Source organism: Phyllostomus hastatus, unplaced genomic scaffold (genome assembly GCF_019186645.2).
Source record: "Phyllostomus hastatus isolate PE091 unplaced genomic scaffold, TTU_PhHast_1.1 phas_contig_58, whole genome shotgun sequence".
NCBI lineage: Eukaryota > Metazoa > Chordata > Mammalia > Chiroptera > Phyllostomidae > Phyllostomus > Phyllostomus hastatus.
Window position 1 is genome coordinate 39504396 of NW_025333916.1, and position 16814 is coordinate 39521209.

General features: G+C 48.5%; 1 protein-coding gene across 1 annotated transcript in view; it reads right to left on the minus strand.

Moving 5' to 3' along the window:
• Positions 1-16598, minus strand: part of LOC123824660 (death associated protein) — a 55331-nt gene extending 38733 nt beyond the window's left edge. Inside the window, exons 1-2 of the mRNA XM_045847946.1 lie at positions 16368-16598; positions 6413-6509 (exon numbers count right to left, since the gene is read on the minus strand). Coding sequence (XP_045703902.1) covers positions 6413-6509; positions 16368-16422 — 152 coding nt within the window. The 5' untranslated portion in view covers positions 16423-16598. The remainder of the gene's footprint in view (positions 1-6412; positions 6510-16367) is intronic.
• Between the last annotated feature and the right edge of the window lie 216 nt (positions 16599-16814).

Below are 16814 nucleotides of genomic sequence, written 5' to 3' on the forward strand. Positions count from 1 at the left end.
CAGGCACAAAACAGTTTCTGAATTGATGGGCTGCGTGGCCACAGTCTGGGCCGCATCCCTGGGCCCAGGGCAGCCACCTGGCCGGGAAGGCGGACTGCTGCGGAGCTCCACCTGGGCCACCGTCTGCTGGTGCGGAGGTAAGAGTTGCTCCCCACATGAGCCTCGCTGCAAATAAATTGTTATACTGCCATTGCTGCTGGCACGTCAAGGGAGCTGGGCACGGCCAACCGACGCCTGGGGGCACGGGAGCTGCCTACTTGTCCCAGATTCCTATGGCAACGCCCAAACCCCCAGTCCCTCAGCATGTGGCCCTGTTTGGAAATAGGAGTTAGTTGCGGCAGACGTAACTAGCTAAGATGGGGTTGTTATCAGAAGGGAGACGACCCAGACATGCCCGCAGGAGAACGCTGTGTGAAGACTACAGTCGGGGAGCTACTGCAAGCTACGGGACGGGCCTGGAACACGTCCCTCCCTCGAGCTTCAGAGGGCGCATGGCTCTGCAGACACCTTGATCTTGAACTTCAGGCCTCCAGAACTGGAAGGGAATACATTTCTGTGGTTTAAACCCCCAGTTTGCGGTCCGTTGTTATGGCAGCCCTAGGAAAGGGATACACTGATTCTAGAGGGAAGGCAGCCAGTCTGGTAGGAAGTCCTGCCCACGAAAACAGGGTGTGGCGGGTGAGGGCAGGTTCGCCTGAGCCTTTGCACAGCAGGAGACCAGAGTGCTGAGGTTAGGAAGGACTGCAGTCTCTGTAAGTGCAGACAGACACTTGCCCCCTGCCCCTGCCTGCCCTGGGAGCCTCTCCCAATGCCATCTGACAAGCTCCCAGCCAACTCTGGCTGCCACAGCAGACATGAGGGCCTGAGCCAGCTATCTGCTTTCTGCTGCCCAAGGTGCCCCGGGCAAAACAAGGACTTTCACCACTCTCTTGCTGGTATACAGCTGTAACACTTCATCAGTGCCCCAGGTTGCCTGCAGACTTGGAACACTGATCTATGTCTCAGCTTGGCAAACCCGACAGTAAGAGCTGCCGCACGGTGGCTGGAGTCCTCCAGTCCTCTTACCAAGGCAGTCGAGGCTGCTGCCAGGAAAGCACACCTCAGTGGCATCTGCTCTGAGGAACTTGCTGTGTTATCAGGACAGCCTCTCCCTGGAATAGGCATCTCAGTTCACAGGCAAGTGGCAACCAGTTATCCGCCTCCCAAGGACATTCCTTGTCACTCAGCGTCCTACCCACTGAGGCCGTGCTTCGGGCCCAGGGCAGGGGTATGTGGCTCATGGCTCTCCAGCAATTGGTCAGCTGTTGCTGCCTTGCCACGGGCCTGCCTATAGACAGAGGGCACTCCAAATAGCACAGGGCTTGATAGCTGGTGGCACTCAGCACCCGCAGTGCACTGTCATCTGTGTGCATCATGGGGAAAAGGATGCCTCTCCTTTAAAAGGCAGCTGAGAAGCAGCCTGGTTTCCCTATAAGGTCGAACATGATGCTCTGCCTTATTTCAGCTTTCACACTGAAACAGGCACCCTTTTCATGGTTTCCATAGTAACGACACTCTCTGTTGTGTAATTAATAAATACATTGGGAGAGATTCTATGAGACTCTGCAACTACCCCATTTTTTCTCAAACTTTCATCCACTTATCACAGCACCCATTGGGGGACCTTGTCTACCACCATTACTGTGCTGTTTGCCTTTGGGTGACGGTCTGGTTCCCTCCTTCCTTTTACATTTATTAACTGAAAATTCTTCTACAAAGAGCTGTCCCTTCTTATTTATCTTAGGGTTGCCTGATGGATGTTTATTTTTACTCTGTGGGTTAGAACCCGACACTGCCACTATTAATTTTGCTGCATTAGATTGTTCCTGCAGGCTGGCGCTGGGGTGCTTCTGACGAGCCCTGCCCTGTTTGGGGGGTGCTTCCTCCTGCTCCGGCACCAGAGCCGTCCCAGGCTCCCTCCCGTAGTGTTCTTCCTGCTCTGACCCTGGACTGACCACTTCTCTGGGAAACCCTGGTTCCCCTGACTGGGGGATGGGTTTAGAAACCCAGCTCTGGGCCCTCAGGATGCTCATGGCTACATGGGGATCCGTTTTTTTTAGGTCTTCTCAGCGAACACAGCTAGGAAACAGACATGCACACTGATCCTCCCCATCTGGATCTACTGCTGCTGTAGGTACATATCTGTAGGTATCGACTATCCACCCACCCATCCATCCATCCATCCAAAACCATGAGTTCTGACTATTATTTCCAATTCCGACTCAACACCACAAAGCTCATTTTAGTCTTTTTCTTTCCTATTTGTAGGAACCTTACTCTGACAGTGAGCAAGTTGGCTCTCAGTGCCCACAATCAATGTACTTATTTGTTCAGTCTTAGTATACACATAAAGCAAGTCCAGAATTGCTAAGCCCATACATACACAACTCCTGTAAGAAACACATTTCCTAACTGGAGTATACAGTTTTTGTGTATTTTTTGTTTGTTTGTGGGTTTTTATTTTTAGTCTTATTGTATCCAGCCAAAATACTCTTTTCCAAAGTTACTTAGGTTAGGTCTTTTCTTCCACTCCTTTCAATTGGTTATAGTAACCATCTGTATTAAGGTCTTTTCTTCCACTCCTTTCAATTGGTTTTAGTAACCATTTGTATTACAGTTAGATTCATCTGTTACTGTTTGTATTCCATCACAGGTCTCTCCCACATGCTGGGTGGTTTGAATTGTATGCTTATTTTTCCGGTATGTGAGAGAGGGCCATGGTCCTAATCAGAGCTATAAAGAGCTGAGCTCAGAGAGAAGGGCTGCCCCCTCATCAACCTTATTACCCGTCTGGATATCCCCTTACTTCCTCCACTTTCCTGCCCACCCCCAGTCCACATCTGACCCCTTGCACTTCTAGTGTATGCTTCCTGCCACCTATCCATCCTGCTTGTTATCTTGTACCAGCCAGACTTGTGGTAGGACCTCAGTGCACGTTCGACATGAAACTGCTTTCTTCAGTGGCTCCCACTGACTCCTGACGCCCGTTCTGTGTCTGCAACTTCTCCTTTCCATAACGCAACTCGCTCAACGAAGGGCTTTGAGGAGAATCACGGCTTTCCTTAACTGGGTTGGTTCTGCGATAGAAACTCGCAGCCATTCAGGACAGCATGAGCTAATAACAGCAGATGCTGTCACTCTGCTTGGACACGAAGAGCCACAGGTAACCATGTCAGCTAGATACAAGTTCTTGGGCAATCTTTTCAAATTTCTGCTGTGCCCTCCCCTTGCCCTTTTAAAAAAAATGTGGCACCTCAAAAACAATTTAATAACAGGGAATTATTTGTAAATTACTGAAAAGTGATAAGATTAAAGGGATTAAGAGTACTGTAAATATTTGCAATAAAAATAATGATGAGGAAGAGCTGCGGTTTTGGTGCGTTTGGTCACACAATAACTTCTTCAATGCTCCAGGTTTTCCTTTCCCTGTAATCCCTGTTTGATGATCAGATTAACGAGGAAGGGAGCCACTGGAGAAGAGATGGTAAACACAAAGCCAGTTTAAAAGACTTCAGAAAAAGAAAGTACAATGTTTTCTGAAGAAGGAAACTAGCACCAGAGACTAGGCGCTTATTTTCATACACAGGGGACACTCTGACCCCAGACATGAAAACATATAAAGCTTTAGGACTAGGGCAATGGGGATGTTGAAGTCACATACCAGGACATTTCCAAGAGAATAACTAAATGTTTGACAAATTCTGCCAAAAAAAAAAAAATAGGCGTTTCCACATGTGAAGTATTTCCAGTCACCTGAACCTTGCTTTAAACTGACGATTAGACCATCTCCTGACGGTGAGGTTGCATGGGTAGGATTATAGGCTCTAATAGTGTGGAAAAGGTTTGGGCAATGCCAGAATCCATTGCCTGGTTTTATAAGGGGATCCAGATTGACAGTGTATGCTGATCAGAGAAATATTCTGGCAAATCCAGGGAACTGTGTGGCATATTAGAGGCACGGGCGTCCAAGTCAAGACAGACTAGGGTTGACTCCTGGCCGAGCCGCTGACTAGCTATGTATCATTGGGCCAGATAGCCTCCCTAAGCCTCGGTTTCTTCACCTCTCTCTCAGGGTCATGGTCATCTCAACGCACAGGCGGGCTGCACTTTAAACTTGACGTACAGCACTCAATAGTGCCCAGTGCACAACAGGTGCACACCCAGTCAGCACAGCCTAGCGAGGGCGAGGCCTCCGAATGCAGCTGCCAGCTCCGATCCTGCTCTGCCACGCCTTCATTGTGCGACCTTGGGCAAGCCACCTGACCTCCCTGAGCTGCTGAAGTGGGAGCAGTGATCTGGGATAGGGATAATAATCAATAACCAACTCTGGAATAGGATGACAGTAGAGTCGTTATGGAGACCCAGTGAATTACTATGCGCAGAGCTTTTGGAACAGGGCCAGACTCGCTGCACTCGAATGCACAGGGATGATTACTGACTACAGCCACTCAGTCAGCCCACGAGCAGGTGGGGAGAGCCCAGCGGTGGAGGTAAACTGTCTCTCAGAGCAGCAGGCCCAGAGCAGGGCGGGAAGGAGCTGTGCTGGCAGCAGAGGTCAGCGGCTTGACTCCCCAGACCTGACCCCACCTGTCCACCGTGTGTCAAGCGGCTTCACCTTCAGCGGTCAAGAGTGAAGCCGAAGTCAGGAGGACAAGAGCTAACATGCCCATGGGGAACATTATAGCCTTTTGTCGGGGGGGGGACAAAAGACCCTTGCTCGTGTCTCATGCAGACCCTGCTCTGCAGTCAGCCTGCTCCACAATACTCGGTTCTATTGAGAGCGGACCTTAATGACCAGTGAGATGCTGACCTCTAGAGTCGTGGGCGCCTGTTCCTTTCTCTTGCGGCTGTTCATTCTCTGGCAAATTTATTTAAATGGCACATCTGTCATAAAAGCTGCATTTCCCCTCATGAAAAAAATCAATAGAAAGAAAATGAATGGGCTGTTCTGTCCTTATTTCTAACCATGCTAGTCAGTGATCATCTCTCACTGTATTGGCACTGTGTCACACAGGAGAAAGCTCTTTGTACCTTACCACAGAAACTCACACAGAAAAGCAGAATTTCTCAATTCTGAGGTAAGGCGGAGTTCAAGGTCTTCAGACACAGGACTGTGGCCCTCTAGGAGTTACTGGTGATATTATGTTCCAAGCACAGCTTTGAGAAAGTAGACAATGAGAAAGAATGTTCTTTAAACCACTTCTTTTAAAACCAGAACTTAGCCTGAACCTTCACGTTGCCGACCTCATGATTTAAAATGGGCCAGAATCACTCAGAAACTTCACCCCGAATTCGGCCTGCCCCTCAGGTGGCTGCAGGGTAACTCACGCTATCCGAAGACCCACAGAAAACACCCAGAGGCGCGGCACACACATGAACGGGCACGTGGTGCCTACTCGGGGCCACCAGGAGTCTGTACATGGTTTTCAGAGGCCACAAGCTTGTGCGAGCAATGCAGTTGGAAACCTGGCCTGCTCTGGACCCGGTGAGGGTTTAAATTCCTGCCCCGTTACCTTGCAAGGTGCACCTCTCTGGACTTGAGCTTCCTGTGTGTAAATCAGGAGGATACCACCTCCCATTCAGGACTACCAGAGTGAAAGGAAATAATGTGCCTGATCTACAGAAACACAGGCTAGCTGCTCTTCACACACTTTCCACACTGTCCTTCTTCCTCTCACAGAGACACCCTTGGGACAAGTTGTGAGGCAGAAAGGCTAGTGTCTGCTTTCTTCTGTGTGGACAAGCTGAGACAGGCGATGCGTCAGTGGTGTGAGTCTGTGTGTCACAAGCCGGGAGGAAATGGATCAGCTCTGAGGTCCCTGAACCAAACCTGACATTAGAACCTCTGAGGAAAACAGGTAATAAACACAGATGGGGGATGCAGGGAGATGAGGTGTCTGGGACCCAGATGGCTGGGGACAGAGATGTCATTTACGGACACCAGCGTGTGGCGGCACCGATTCTCAATTTGGTTGAAGAGCTGCGAAAGCCCAAATGTGGGAAACAATGCAGACAGCTGTAACTGAACAACAATCAAGTAATAAAAAAATCTCATCAATTCTCTACCCTGGCTGTGCAGAACGCCAGACACACCCCAAAGATTCAACTCCTCTGGCCTTTTCAAAGGTCTCCAGGATGCTGCCCACAGACTGACAGCATGTGCGCAGACACAGGCAGGAGAGAGGGTGTGTTCTCGGTGCCTCCTTCTCCCCGGTCTGAGGACAGGACCCCCACCTCACTGGTTAGGAAGGGAAAAGTACACGGCTGGGGCCCGGCCAGCCCAGAAGTTATCAGCAGCAGAGCACACAGCAGAGAACACACGTTAATGTTTAACTCAGTGACGCGTGCTCGAGGTTCAGCGGCGCTCTCCCACCTGGGGCTCTCCCACTCCTGGTCGTCCTTGTCTCTCTCTTCCTTGGTGTCTCCTGAATGCGGGTGTTTCTGCACAATTCGCATTCCACCAGCTTTCACTAGAAAAAAAAAAACAACTGTGAGAACTGTGATCAACATGGAAATGGAACTACCGGAGGACCCGGGGAACTAGCTCGAAGGTTCTGGGTTGCCCTGTGGCCAAGGTTCGTCCAGATGACCTGGCACCGAGGACTGAGATAGGTTCGTGTTTGCAGAAGAGTCAGTGTGATGTGGCACTCAGCGCTCTTTTTCCCCCAGATGCACTTAGAAATTCCCCAGGGCTCTTGTGTGTGTTTGGTCTCATGGTATTTCCTAAGAGCCGCAGTGTAACCGGAGTGCCAACCATGAGGGTGAAGTGGCTGCTTGCTTTAGGTTCTGTACGTCTTCTCGATGCAGCGAGGTCCCACGGAATCCCTGCCTGTGATATGTTCTCAAACATTAACGATTTTTTAAATCTGAATAGTGCTGCATTATTTTCTATTTTTCAATTAGAGTTGACATACAGTGTTACATTATTTTCAGGTGTACAACATAGTGACTCAGTATTTCTATGCCTGACACAAAGTGATCACCACGATAAATCTAGTAACTGTCTGTCACTGTACAGTTATTACACTGTTATTGCCTCTACTCCCTATGCTGCACTGTGCATCCTCGTGATTTATTTCATGACCGGAAGTTCATACTTCTTAATCCCCTTCCCCCACTCTCTCCCCTTTGGCAACCATCATTTTGTTCTCTGTGAGTTTGTTTGTTTTCATTTCGTTTGTTTTTGTTTTCTAGATTCCTCACGTAAGTGAAATCGTATGGCATTTGTCTCCAGCAGTGCTTCTGACGGGGTGACACAGTCACAGGTGACACAGAACAGTTGCTGTGCCAGTCACAGAAGCTCCTCAGGTGGCAGCTAAGATTCCCAAACTGTGCTGTGAAATCTGGCAGATGTCAATTTAGTTTTTTAAAATCAGCGGGCTATATAATTCACAGATAATACAATTCACCCACTGAAAGTGTACAATTCAGCGGTTTCTGCGTGTACTTGGAGTTGTGCAACCACCACCACCACAGTCAACTCGGGGACATTTTCATCACCCCACATGGAATTCCCAAATCGCAAACGGTCACTCCCTAATCCCTGCTTCCTGCAACCAGTCATCTGGATTTGCCGGTTCTGGATGTTTGACATAAATGGAATCATAGAATATGTGGCCGTGGTGACTGGCTCCTTTCACGGCGCACAATGCTTTCGAGGTTTATCCTTGTTGTAACCTGCATCAGTGCTTCACTCCTTTTCACGGCCAAATAATATTCCCTTGTGCAGAGAGGCCACATTTAATTTGTCCATTCATCTGTTGATGGACCTATGGATATTTCTACACTTTGGTTCTTAAAAATAATGCAGCCACGGACAACTCGTGTACAAGTCTCTGTGTGGATACGTGAACATAAACCTTCCTTTCTTGGGCACACACCTAGCAGTAGAACAGCTGGGTCACACAGTTACTATTCGCCATTTGGAGGAACTCCAAGGTCACAGCACCACTTTCTGTTCCAACCAGTCTGGGGGTTCCAGCTCTTCACATGCTCACCAACACTTGTTATCATCTACCTTTTAAATCATAGCCAACCTAGAGGGTCTGAAGTGGTATCTTATTGTAATTTGATTTCTTTTTCCTTAAGGGTTAATATATTAAGATTGTTTTGCAAGAAAAAAAAGTAGATTCTGGGATCTATTAAGTGTGGGAAATGCCAGGGTGAACAAAATGAAAGGGGCTTCTTCAAGCCAGGTTTTCCCACCCTTTAGTGTGTGTCAGGAAGCCTTATGAAGTGCACAGAGTATGCTACCTTCCCTAAGAGTACCACCAACTTTTATCCCCCCTCCCATCCCAGTTAAGCAGGTTGTCATCCTTGAGGACTAGAGTATTCCACAGGATGGAGTTGGAAAGTGCTGGCCCTATACCCAAAAGCCAGCCTCATGCGGTCACTAGCACATGCTTTGGGATCGGCAAGCTCCTCCATGTCCTCAGCTATATGGTCACAGACTCAGCCCCTCAAAGCCTCACTGTTTCATCTGGAAAAAGGGGACAGAAGCAGCATTCTAAGATCTAGAAGTTTAGGTGAGAAGAGAGGCTGTTGAAATCCTACGCCCCCCCAGGGTGACGGTGTTTAGAGGTGGGGCCTTTGGGAAGTGATTCGGTCATGAGGGTAGAGCCCTCAAAAATGGATCAGAGCCCTTATAAGGAGACTTCAGAGAGTTTCCTTGCCCCTTCCACCATGTAAGGACCCAGAAAAGACAGTTGTCTAAGAAGTAGCAAATGGACCCTCATCAGACACCTAATGAGCTGGCACCCTGGTCTAGGACTCCCAGCCCGAACAACTGTGTTTATAAGCCACCAGTCTGCGGCAATCTGCTCCAGCAGCCCAGATGGGCTGAGACCGAGGTGTCGGTAGTCTTGCACAGGTGAGTGCTTGCAGAAAGCAGAGCCATGTCACCGACACTCACGGCCCCCAGGCTCACCACACCTCACCCTCCCTCCTCAGGACAGCCACTCCCAGTGTTCTGTCACAGGTCGGTGCCCTCACACAATACAGACCACCTGTCAGGCCCCGGCCTCTGGCATTTCGGATTTGTGTGGACCCTGCTGAATTACGGAAGTCCAGAACAAGTCTCTTTATGATCCTGAAGGACAGGAAAAAGAATGTGAAGTACCCGCCAGGCTCCCACACTTCGAGGTTCTTAGTTTTCAATTTCCCTGGGAGAGTTCGCCCGCCTGTGGCTTCAGGAAGCCCAGGATGCCTGCTTCAGGGCCAGTAGTACCTAGTGGTGTCCACTCTGGAAAAAGGCAAAGCAGGGTTTTATTCATTTCTCATGTTTTTACTTGTTTTATACATTTATTCATTGTAGATATGCTTGTCTTACAGGTGTCTATCCAATTGTTTTATGATCTGAGGTCCCTGGGAGTCTCACGTGCTGTCTGTCTTTGTCTGCTGCCTCCTGTTGGAGTGACTCTGGGTTGGGGGTTTGCTCTCCGTGGGGCTTTGTCTGTGGAGACCCTCTGGGGCGTGGCACACAGGCGCCATCCTTTGGGAGAGACGCTATAGGTGTTCTGTGAGACCAGGAGTGCAGGCGCCTGGGAGCCCTTTCTTGTCAGATTCCTCAGGAATTGCTAGACAGTGTGACCTTGAACCCACAGCCCAAGGCAGGCCTGCATTCAAAAATCCTCAAGGAACACAGGCTGAGCCAGAACAGCTTTCCCACCACCCCACTGGCCACAGTTCTTTCCCCCACCCTTTCTCCATGGGCTTGGCCTGAGCACCCCACTTTCTGCAGTGGTCTTGGGTTAAGTGAGGCCGTTTGGGTGGACCCTAACTTACGACAGTATGACTGGTGTCTTTATAAGAAAAGGAAGGGATATCACGTCACTCTCTGCCTTGTGTGGGCTCAGAGATCATACTGTTATAAATTTCAGCCACAACTTCTCTAGTTGTGGCTTCCTCACTTTTGGAATTTCCCACACTTTGGGCTCAGATTTAAAAAAGAAAACAAACAAAAAAAACATTTGCAGGTGGCTTATCAAAATTTCCATTGTGCAGCATGCCAAGCCTTAAGAAAGAGACTGAAAAAAAAATTCCATAGCAGGTTTAAGATAATTTATCACTCTATTGAAATGGTTTTATTTATTTATTTATTTATTTATTTATTTATTTATTTGCCAAATAAGGAGGCAGGAAGAATTGCCCCACTAAATGTTTTTTTTTAATTCATTTTTCTCCCCCAGGTATCCCACCCCCATCACATGTCCATTAGAAGTTGATTAAGAGTGCTATTATGGGCTGAACTGTGGTCTCTCCAAATCCATATGTTGAGTTCTAACCCAAATAACCCCAGAATGTGAATGTATTTGGAGATAGGGCTTCAGAGAGAGGTGATCAGCTTAGAAAGAGGCTGCTACGTGGGGCCCTAATCCAAGGGACTGGTGGTGTCCTTCTGAGAAGGAGAAAAGACACAGGGACGCAGGTGCACAGAGGAAAGGCCGCACGAGGACACAGGGAGAAGGCAGCACTCTGCAAGTCGAGGAGAGGCCTCAGGAGAAACCAGACCTGCCAGCACCTTGATCTTGGACTTTCAGCCTCCAGCACTGCTGAGAAATAAATTTCTGTTGCTTAAGTTACCCAGTCTGTGGTATTTTGTTATAGTAGCCTGAAAAAACTAATAGAGCTGCCCCTTTAAAAATAATCTCCGAATGATTTCAACTTGGCAGACATAAATCTTTAAAACTGTAACTCACAGGTGTTTCCTATCAACTAAAAGAAAAAAGCACCGTGCAGGTAACTACAAAGAAAACCACGTCGAGGTGACATGTGAAATGACCGTCATCTGAAGCTCACACAGAGGCCTGTCCTCTCCTCTGCTCAAGTAAGCGCACAGGGCGAAGCTCAGTTGCTCTGCCTCAGCACCTCCTTTAACTCAGTGGATAGAAACAATTCACTCCGTTCCCCCCTCACAGTATGTACAGTGATTAATACAGCAATAAAAAGTAGCATAATGATAACAACTCAAGGCTGAGACAGATTTATTTTAAATGCCAATTCTGCCAAAAAATAGGACAGCACATATTTATTGGGGTTTTATCACTGTCACTAGAACTCTTCATTTGTGGTAATGCAAAGGCAGAATTACTTTGCAGAAATCTTTGTAGAATATTTGAAAATCTGAGTATTTTATGAGACATTAGGAAAAAAAACTCGGATTTTTGTTGTGGTTGTTATTCAAACAAGAGCTTCAAATTTAAAGAATTACAAGCTTCCTCCTAGCAGAAGTGCCACAGGGAGGTTAAAGGCAATGATCTTCGAGCCAGATGCCGGGTTCAAATCCCAGCTCTGCCTGTGTGCTCACGTGTGTGTCTGGGCGAGCTGCTAACTGCCCCTGTGCCACAGGGCCCTCTGCTGTGAGCAAGGGTGACGATGCTCTCCCCTGCCCCTCGGGGGTTCGTGGAGGACTGAACGAGATGGCGCATGTGCAACGCCTCCAGTGGGACCCGGCACGCAGCGAAGGCTCAACTGGCATCTATTCTCAATAAACGGGTTTTAATTAACGATTCGCACCTAGTACTCAGAGAGACCTTTAGTCTTCAAGTCCTTGGTGCATTGATGGCTCCTCACTGCCGTTTTCTCGTATGCGAAATGTGGGTGACACTGCGGACTCCTGGGGTTGTGGAGGAGTGACACCCTGTAGAGTGCTCCCCACATGGCTGCCCACTGATGTGGGCGGCTAACCCTCACCAGGGCGGTCATCAGCACGCCACTCCGGGGAGGCTCCTGCACTGTGTTCTACACCTGCCATCCCCTCTGCAGAGGCCGGGCATGGAGATGGCAGGGCCAAGCACCAGGAGGCACGGAGCCTGTGCCCAGGGACTTACAGAAGGTGCTCCCCAAGAAAGAAATAAACCTTGACTTATTCAGCCACTTGTCATTTTGGATTGTTACAAGAGCAAGTACAATGTAACTGTAACTAATGTATAGTACTTTATAAAAAAATGAATACTCCCTATATACTCAGAAAGAGATCTGAAGCTGGGAAGGGGGAAGGGTTCCCAAAACCGAGTAAGAGTGCACCGGGCATTGTCTGAAAAAGGACACGTGCAGCAGGCAGGGGGCTGGAGAGCAGAGGTGAAATCTCAAACAGCCTTAGAAATGCTGCCGTCCACTCTGCCGGGAGCTTCTGGAAAAAACGCAGTGACTGAAAGGCTCTCTTTTCTTGGCATGGCCGGACACAGGCGCACCTCTTTCCTGTATCTTCCGGCACTGATCACTGGGGGCTGCGTGGCCCAGAGAATATGAAAACCTTCCTGCAGAAGATGATTTGGGGAGATTTACCACCCACAACCTTTCAAATGCATCCTTGAGTCTGACTGATTCATGTAACAAAAATTTGAATTATTTTGAAAGTACCAAAAAATGTAAAGTGCTCTATTTCTCTTTTTTACTTCCAATAAATAGTTTTATATTTCCATTTGACTCAGTTCTAGAAGGGATGGTTCATGATTATGGTTCATAACCATATGTAAAACTATTAATGCTTAACACTATCACATATTAGATTTATGAGAACTTGACTGACACAGGGCTTTGGCTTCCCTGGGAAGTGGAGGAGACCAGGGCCGGCAAAATGTATTTAACAAAGAGATGTTGGCCACATCACTGCCACCAACTCACGACTGGCAGAAATGAGTCATCGTGTGGCTTACAGTGGCATCCTCCTTCCACCGAGGCATCCCAGCACCATCAGACGGGACAGAACCTCACTAATTCTACCTTTGCTAGTCTGTCCTTGCAGTAACTCTCATACAACAAGCAGTCTCATGCCGTTTCTCGGCAGATACTTTGTCGTCGAGGGCAGCGGAGAGGTCTGAAACCATTAAGACTTGATCACTTTTACAGAGGACCGGACAGGCTGAGAGCACGGGGCCAGGATGTGGTGCGGCATGCCGTCCCCACTCATCAGTAACGTACTCTGTGTGTGCACTGCACTTTTCCTCCGCACTCTGCAGAAGCCTCTGTGAACAGCCTCATTAATCTCATACCCAGGGGGGAGACACATGGCGAGGGGTGGAGCCCCTTGTCCAGAAGGGCTGCTGAGGTTCCAGGAGGCAAAGGACCTACAGGCTGCTCCGCCTGAACTTACTGGCTCCAAAAGGACACTCTGAATGGTTTGGTCAGTTTTTAACACAGACTTGTTCTCTTTATGCCAATTGCAAGGTGACTGCTAATTAAGTGAGTGAAAGGGCTTAGGACACTGCCAGTGAAGGGAAGCAGAATATGCCAACCCTTCAATATACCTTTTTGGCATAAAGGTTATTTTGCGCTGATTAAGAACAGCAGAGAAGGAAAAGCTCAGAAAACTGAAGAGTTACCCTTTTGTAAAGAACATTTACATTTATAATGGAAATCTCCATTTGTAAGCGTCTCCTTCTCTATACTAGAAAGGGAAGGAGGACTAAATCACGAGAGAACCTTAAGTCTGCACAACAACCTTACCCTGGTTTACCTGGCTTTTCCTGGAAACCTCTCCTAACTGCCTCACCACTCCCTAGTGATTTTCTCTTGTCGTCAGTTGAAGTATTTAAGGTGGTGGCTTGGGCCACTTCAGGGAGTTACTGCTTTCCTGGTCTCTCTCTCGTATGGAGGAAGTATCTCTGTTATTAAGCTTCTTTCTCTTTCTCTTATTATTCTGTCTTTACTTTGGAGTTTGGGGACGGTTGTTTCAGCAAAGAACCTATAAGGGTAGAGGGAAAATTATTTTTCCTCTCCTATACCAGGGACACTGTATCTAACACTCAGCAAATGTTAGTTACTATTTGCACCATTATAATGCTGCCTAAACTGTACACTGGAGTCAACCCAGTAGAGAACATGGCAGGCCCCACCAGCTATGGGGAAGTGAGAGCTGCTAAGAGGCTCTAAGGAAATCACTCAGGAGCTATGTATTGAGTACTTTGTGACAGCTCCTGGGGACGAAGATAGTGGTAAGACCCAACCTGGGAAGCTAGAAGAGAGAGAGACAGGTGGAGGAGGTAAGTGTGATGTTGTGGGAATGCACAGGAGGATACCTGGTTCAGACAGCAGTAATGAGAAAACACAAAAGAACTGAAGATAGTCATAAAGAGAATTTTATTGTTTCCGATTGAGGATTTAAGCACAAGTCTGTGTCATCCAATTTAAGCACTTAATGAAGGTGTACCCAAAGATTTCAAGGCTGTAATTTTGATTTATGAACTGTGTTCTTGGCTATCCTTGATTATCCTTTATTATAGTGGGTTGCCTTTATTATTTTTTAAACATCAACTTGGCAGAACTGCCTACTCTCTGGCCATGCCAGAGTAAATAAGAATACCCTAATACCCTTTGCTTTTTGCCAAAAACAGCTTTCCCACAGGGGCCTCTGTTCCACAGGGGAAAGTGGATCTGAGGCAAAATACTGGGGCTGACCAAAGGCCTGTTCTAACCTGTACCTTTGAGCCAGCATGCCAGGTTCCACCTCCAACTCCCGCCAAACATGAACGGCCTTGGAAAATGGGGGACGACAGTAACAGCTCCTTAAGCAGACTGGGACTCCATGGGCCATAGGACCTGCCTTGAAGTCACTTCAGAGTGTGTCTGTGGGACTCACAGCCCTTGGACTCAGATCCTGATGAGTGGAAGGGATGCAGCTCCAGTGAGGGTCACAGTGACAAAGGCAGCCCTGCTCTGCGACTCTCCCAGATCATCTGGCCCAAACCTCCCATTTCGCAGATCAGGAAAACTAAGCCCTAGAGAAGTGCCGGGTCTCAAAACTTAGAACCCAAGTTCACTGCTACAACCAGCACAGATAAGTTTATTCCTCTCTCCTCTGGCCTCAATAAGCTATTTAATTTGTAATTCACACAGCCCAGCTGTTTACAATTCAAAGAAAACCAAAGTCATTCATGGACTTTCTCCCAGGGAAGTAAAATGCCCAGTTCGGGTCTGTGATTTTAACAATCTCCATAAGGATGTGTTTCCATATGCAATTTAGTTACCACTACTTTGATTTGGTATCACCCCTACATATACGCTTTACTGCCTGCCACTCATTTCCCTGGGACAGGGAAGTGTAAAGAAAGGTGTTCCTTCCCGCAGTCAGGCAGTTGGACAGGACCCCTTGAGGTGGCAATTAAAGGTCAGGTTATCTTTACAGAAAATCTCTTTGACGTGCTTTTTTTTTTTTTAAACTAATGCAACACACAGGCCCCCAAAGCCTATTTTCTACCACAGCAGAACTATTTTCGAAAATCCCATGCCTCCTAAGTCCTCAGGCATCAGCCATTTTTCTTCCCTAGTCCAGGTTAGTTTTCTTGTTCAGAGATTCTTTCACCAGTGAAAAATATTACTTCAGACTCTGTTTATCCTGTTGGAGCTGAGAATGAATGCCCTATTGTGGGGAGACGGGAGAGCAGACAGAGATTACAGGAATCTTTCCTGAAACAAGAAGGTGGCACAGCTGTGCCACACAAAGCAGCCAGGTTCCATGATGGCTTCTGTCATTAGAAGACTGAGTTTATATCACTAACGTGTGCAATTAAGACCCTAAGAGAACCCCCCATGTTGAGGTGACCTGGCTTCTGGGACCCAGGTATCTTTTTGTTCTCACCCAGTGTCCTTTCCACAGGTATCACTGTCTTTCCAAAGGTGAGCAGAAAGGAAGCCGGCCAGCTGGAATAGAGCAAAGGCGCCAGCAGGAACTGTTCTCAGAAAGGGGAGGAGGTGGAATGGACATAGGGCTACTCACAGTCAGATTTTCTAAGAAAGGACCTCTTTCCTGGATTTAAACTTCCTTGGCTCAGAAATTAGAATTTGGGAGGAAAAAAACACAACCCACAACACACACACACACACACACACACACACTCCACTTTTGAGAAAAAGCTGGATGTGAAAGAAACGGGAAAAGTCATATAGAGTGATTAATGATAAAAATTATTTCCACTCTTTTGGTTCTTCTGCCAGTATGCTGTCAACCTACATGTAATCACCACCCTGTCATTAAAAACAGACTTTTAATTGTGTTGGCTACTCATTTTTCCAAAACATCTGTACATTCTAAGAAAGTGTTCACCGCCCCCATTTCTTTTTTTGGAAGTTTTGCAACTAGGCTGATTCAAGTCATCCTAATTTGCATGCAACTGCCACAGGCTTCCGATGTTTCACACACTTTAAAGAAATGGGTTTCGCCAAACGCGGGCGTCAGTTTAACTGAAAACCCCACGCGTGGACAGGTCTCGGGCTGGTTGGCAAGTTCCAGCGCCTTGTGCCCGGGCCTCCCCGCCCGGCGCCCCGCGCCCGCCGGTTCGAGCCCGCCCTGGGGACCCGCTAGAGGAGAGAAAGTGGAAACGAGTCAGTACCGGCGGGCGGGTGTCCAGCTTTCGTCTCTAGCTTCCCCTCGGGAGGCGAAGACATGATGCAACCACGTTTCGCAGGGGACGGGACAGCAGCGGCGGTGGCGGCGGAACCGCGGGCCTGGAGGGATGTGCGCGCGAGTGTGAGGGCCAGACAGCCAGGCAGCCAGGGAGGAGCGCTCGCCGGCTGGCGGGACCGCGCGCGGGTGGGCGGGCGGTGGCCGCCGGGAGGAGGCGCGGCCACTGCGCGCCTACGTGGCGCGCCCCTGCCCGCGCGCGGCTGCGCGTTGACGTCACTGCGCTCGGCCGGCTCCTCTAGTCGCTGCACGCCCTGTGTACTGAGCCTGCGCATTCAGGAGCGCCACGTTGGAAGCCTTGGCGAGGGCGGGGCGTTTGCGGTTGGAAGAGGTGGGTGTCAAGGCTGGCAGTGCTGGGGCAGGAAGTGGGAAAACA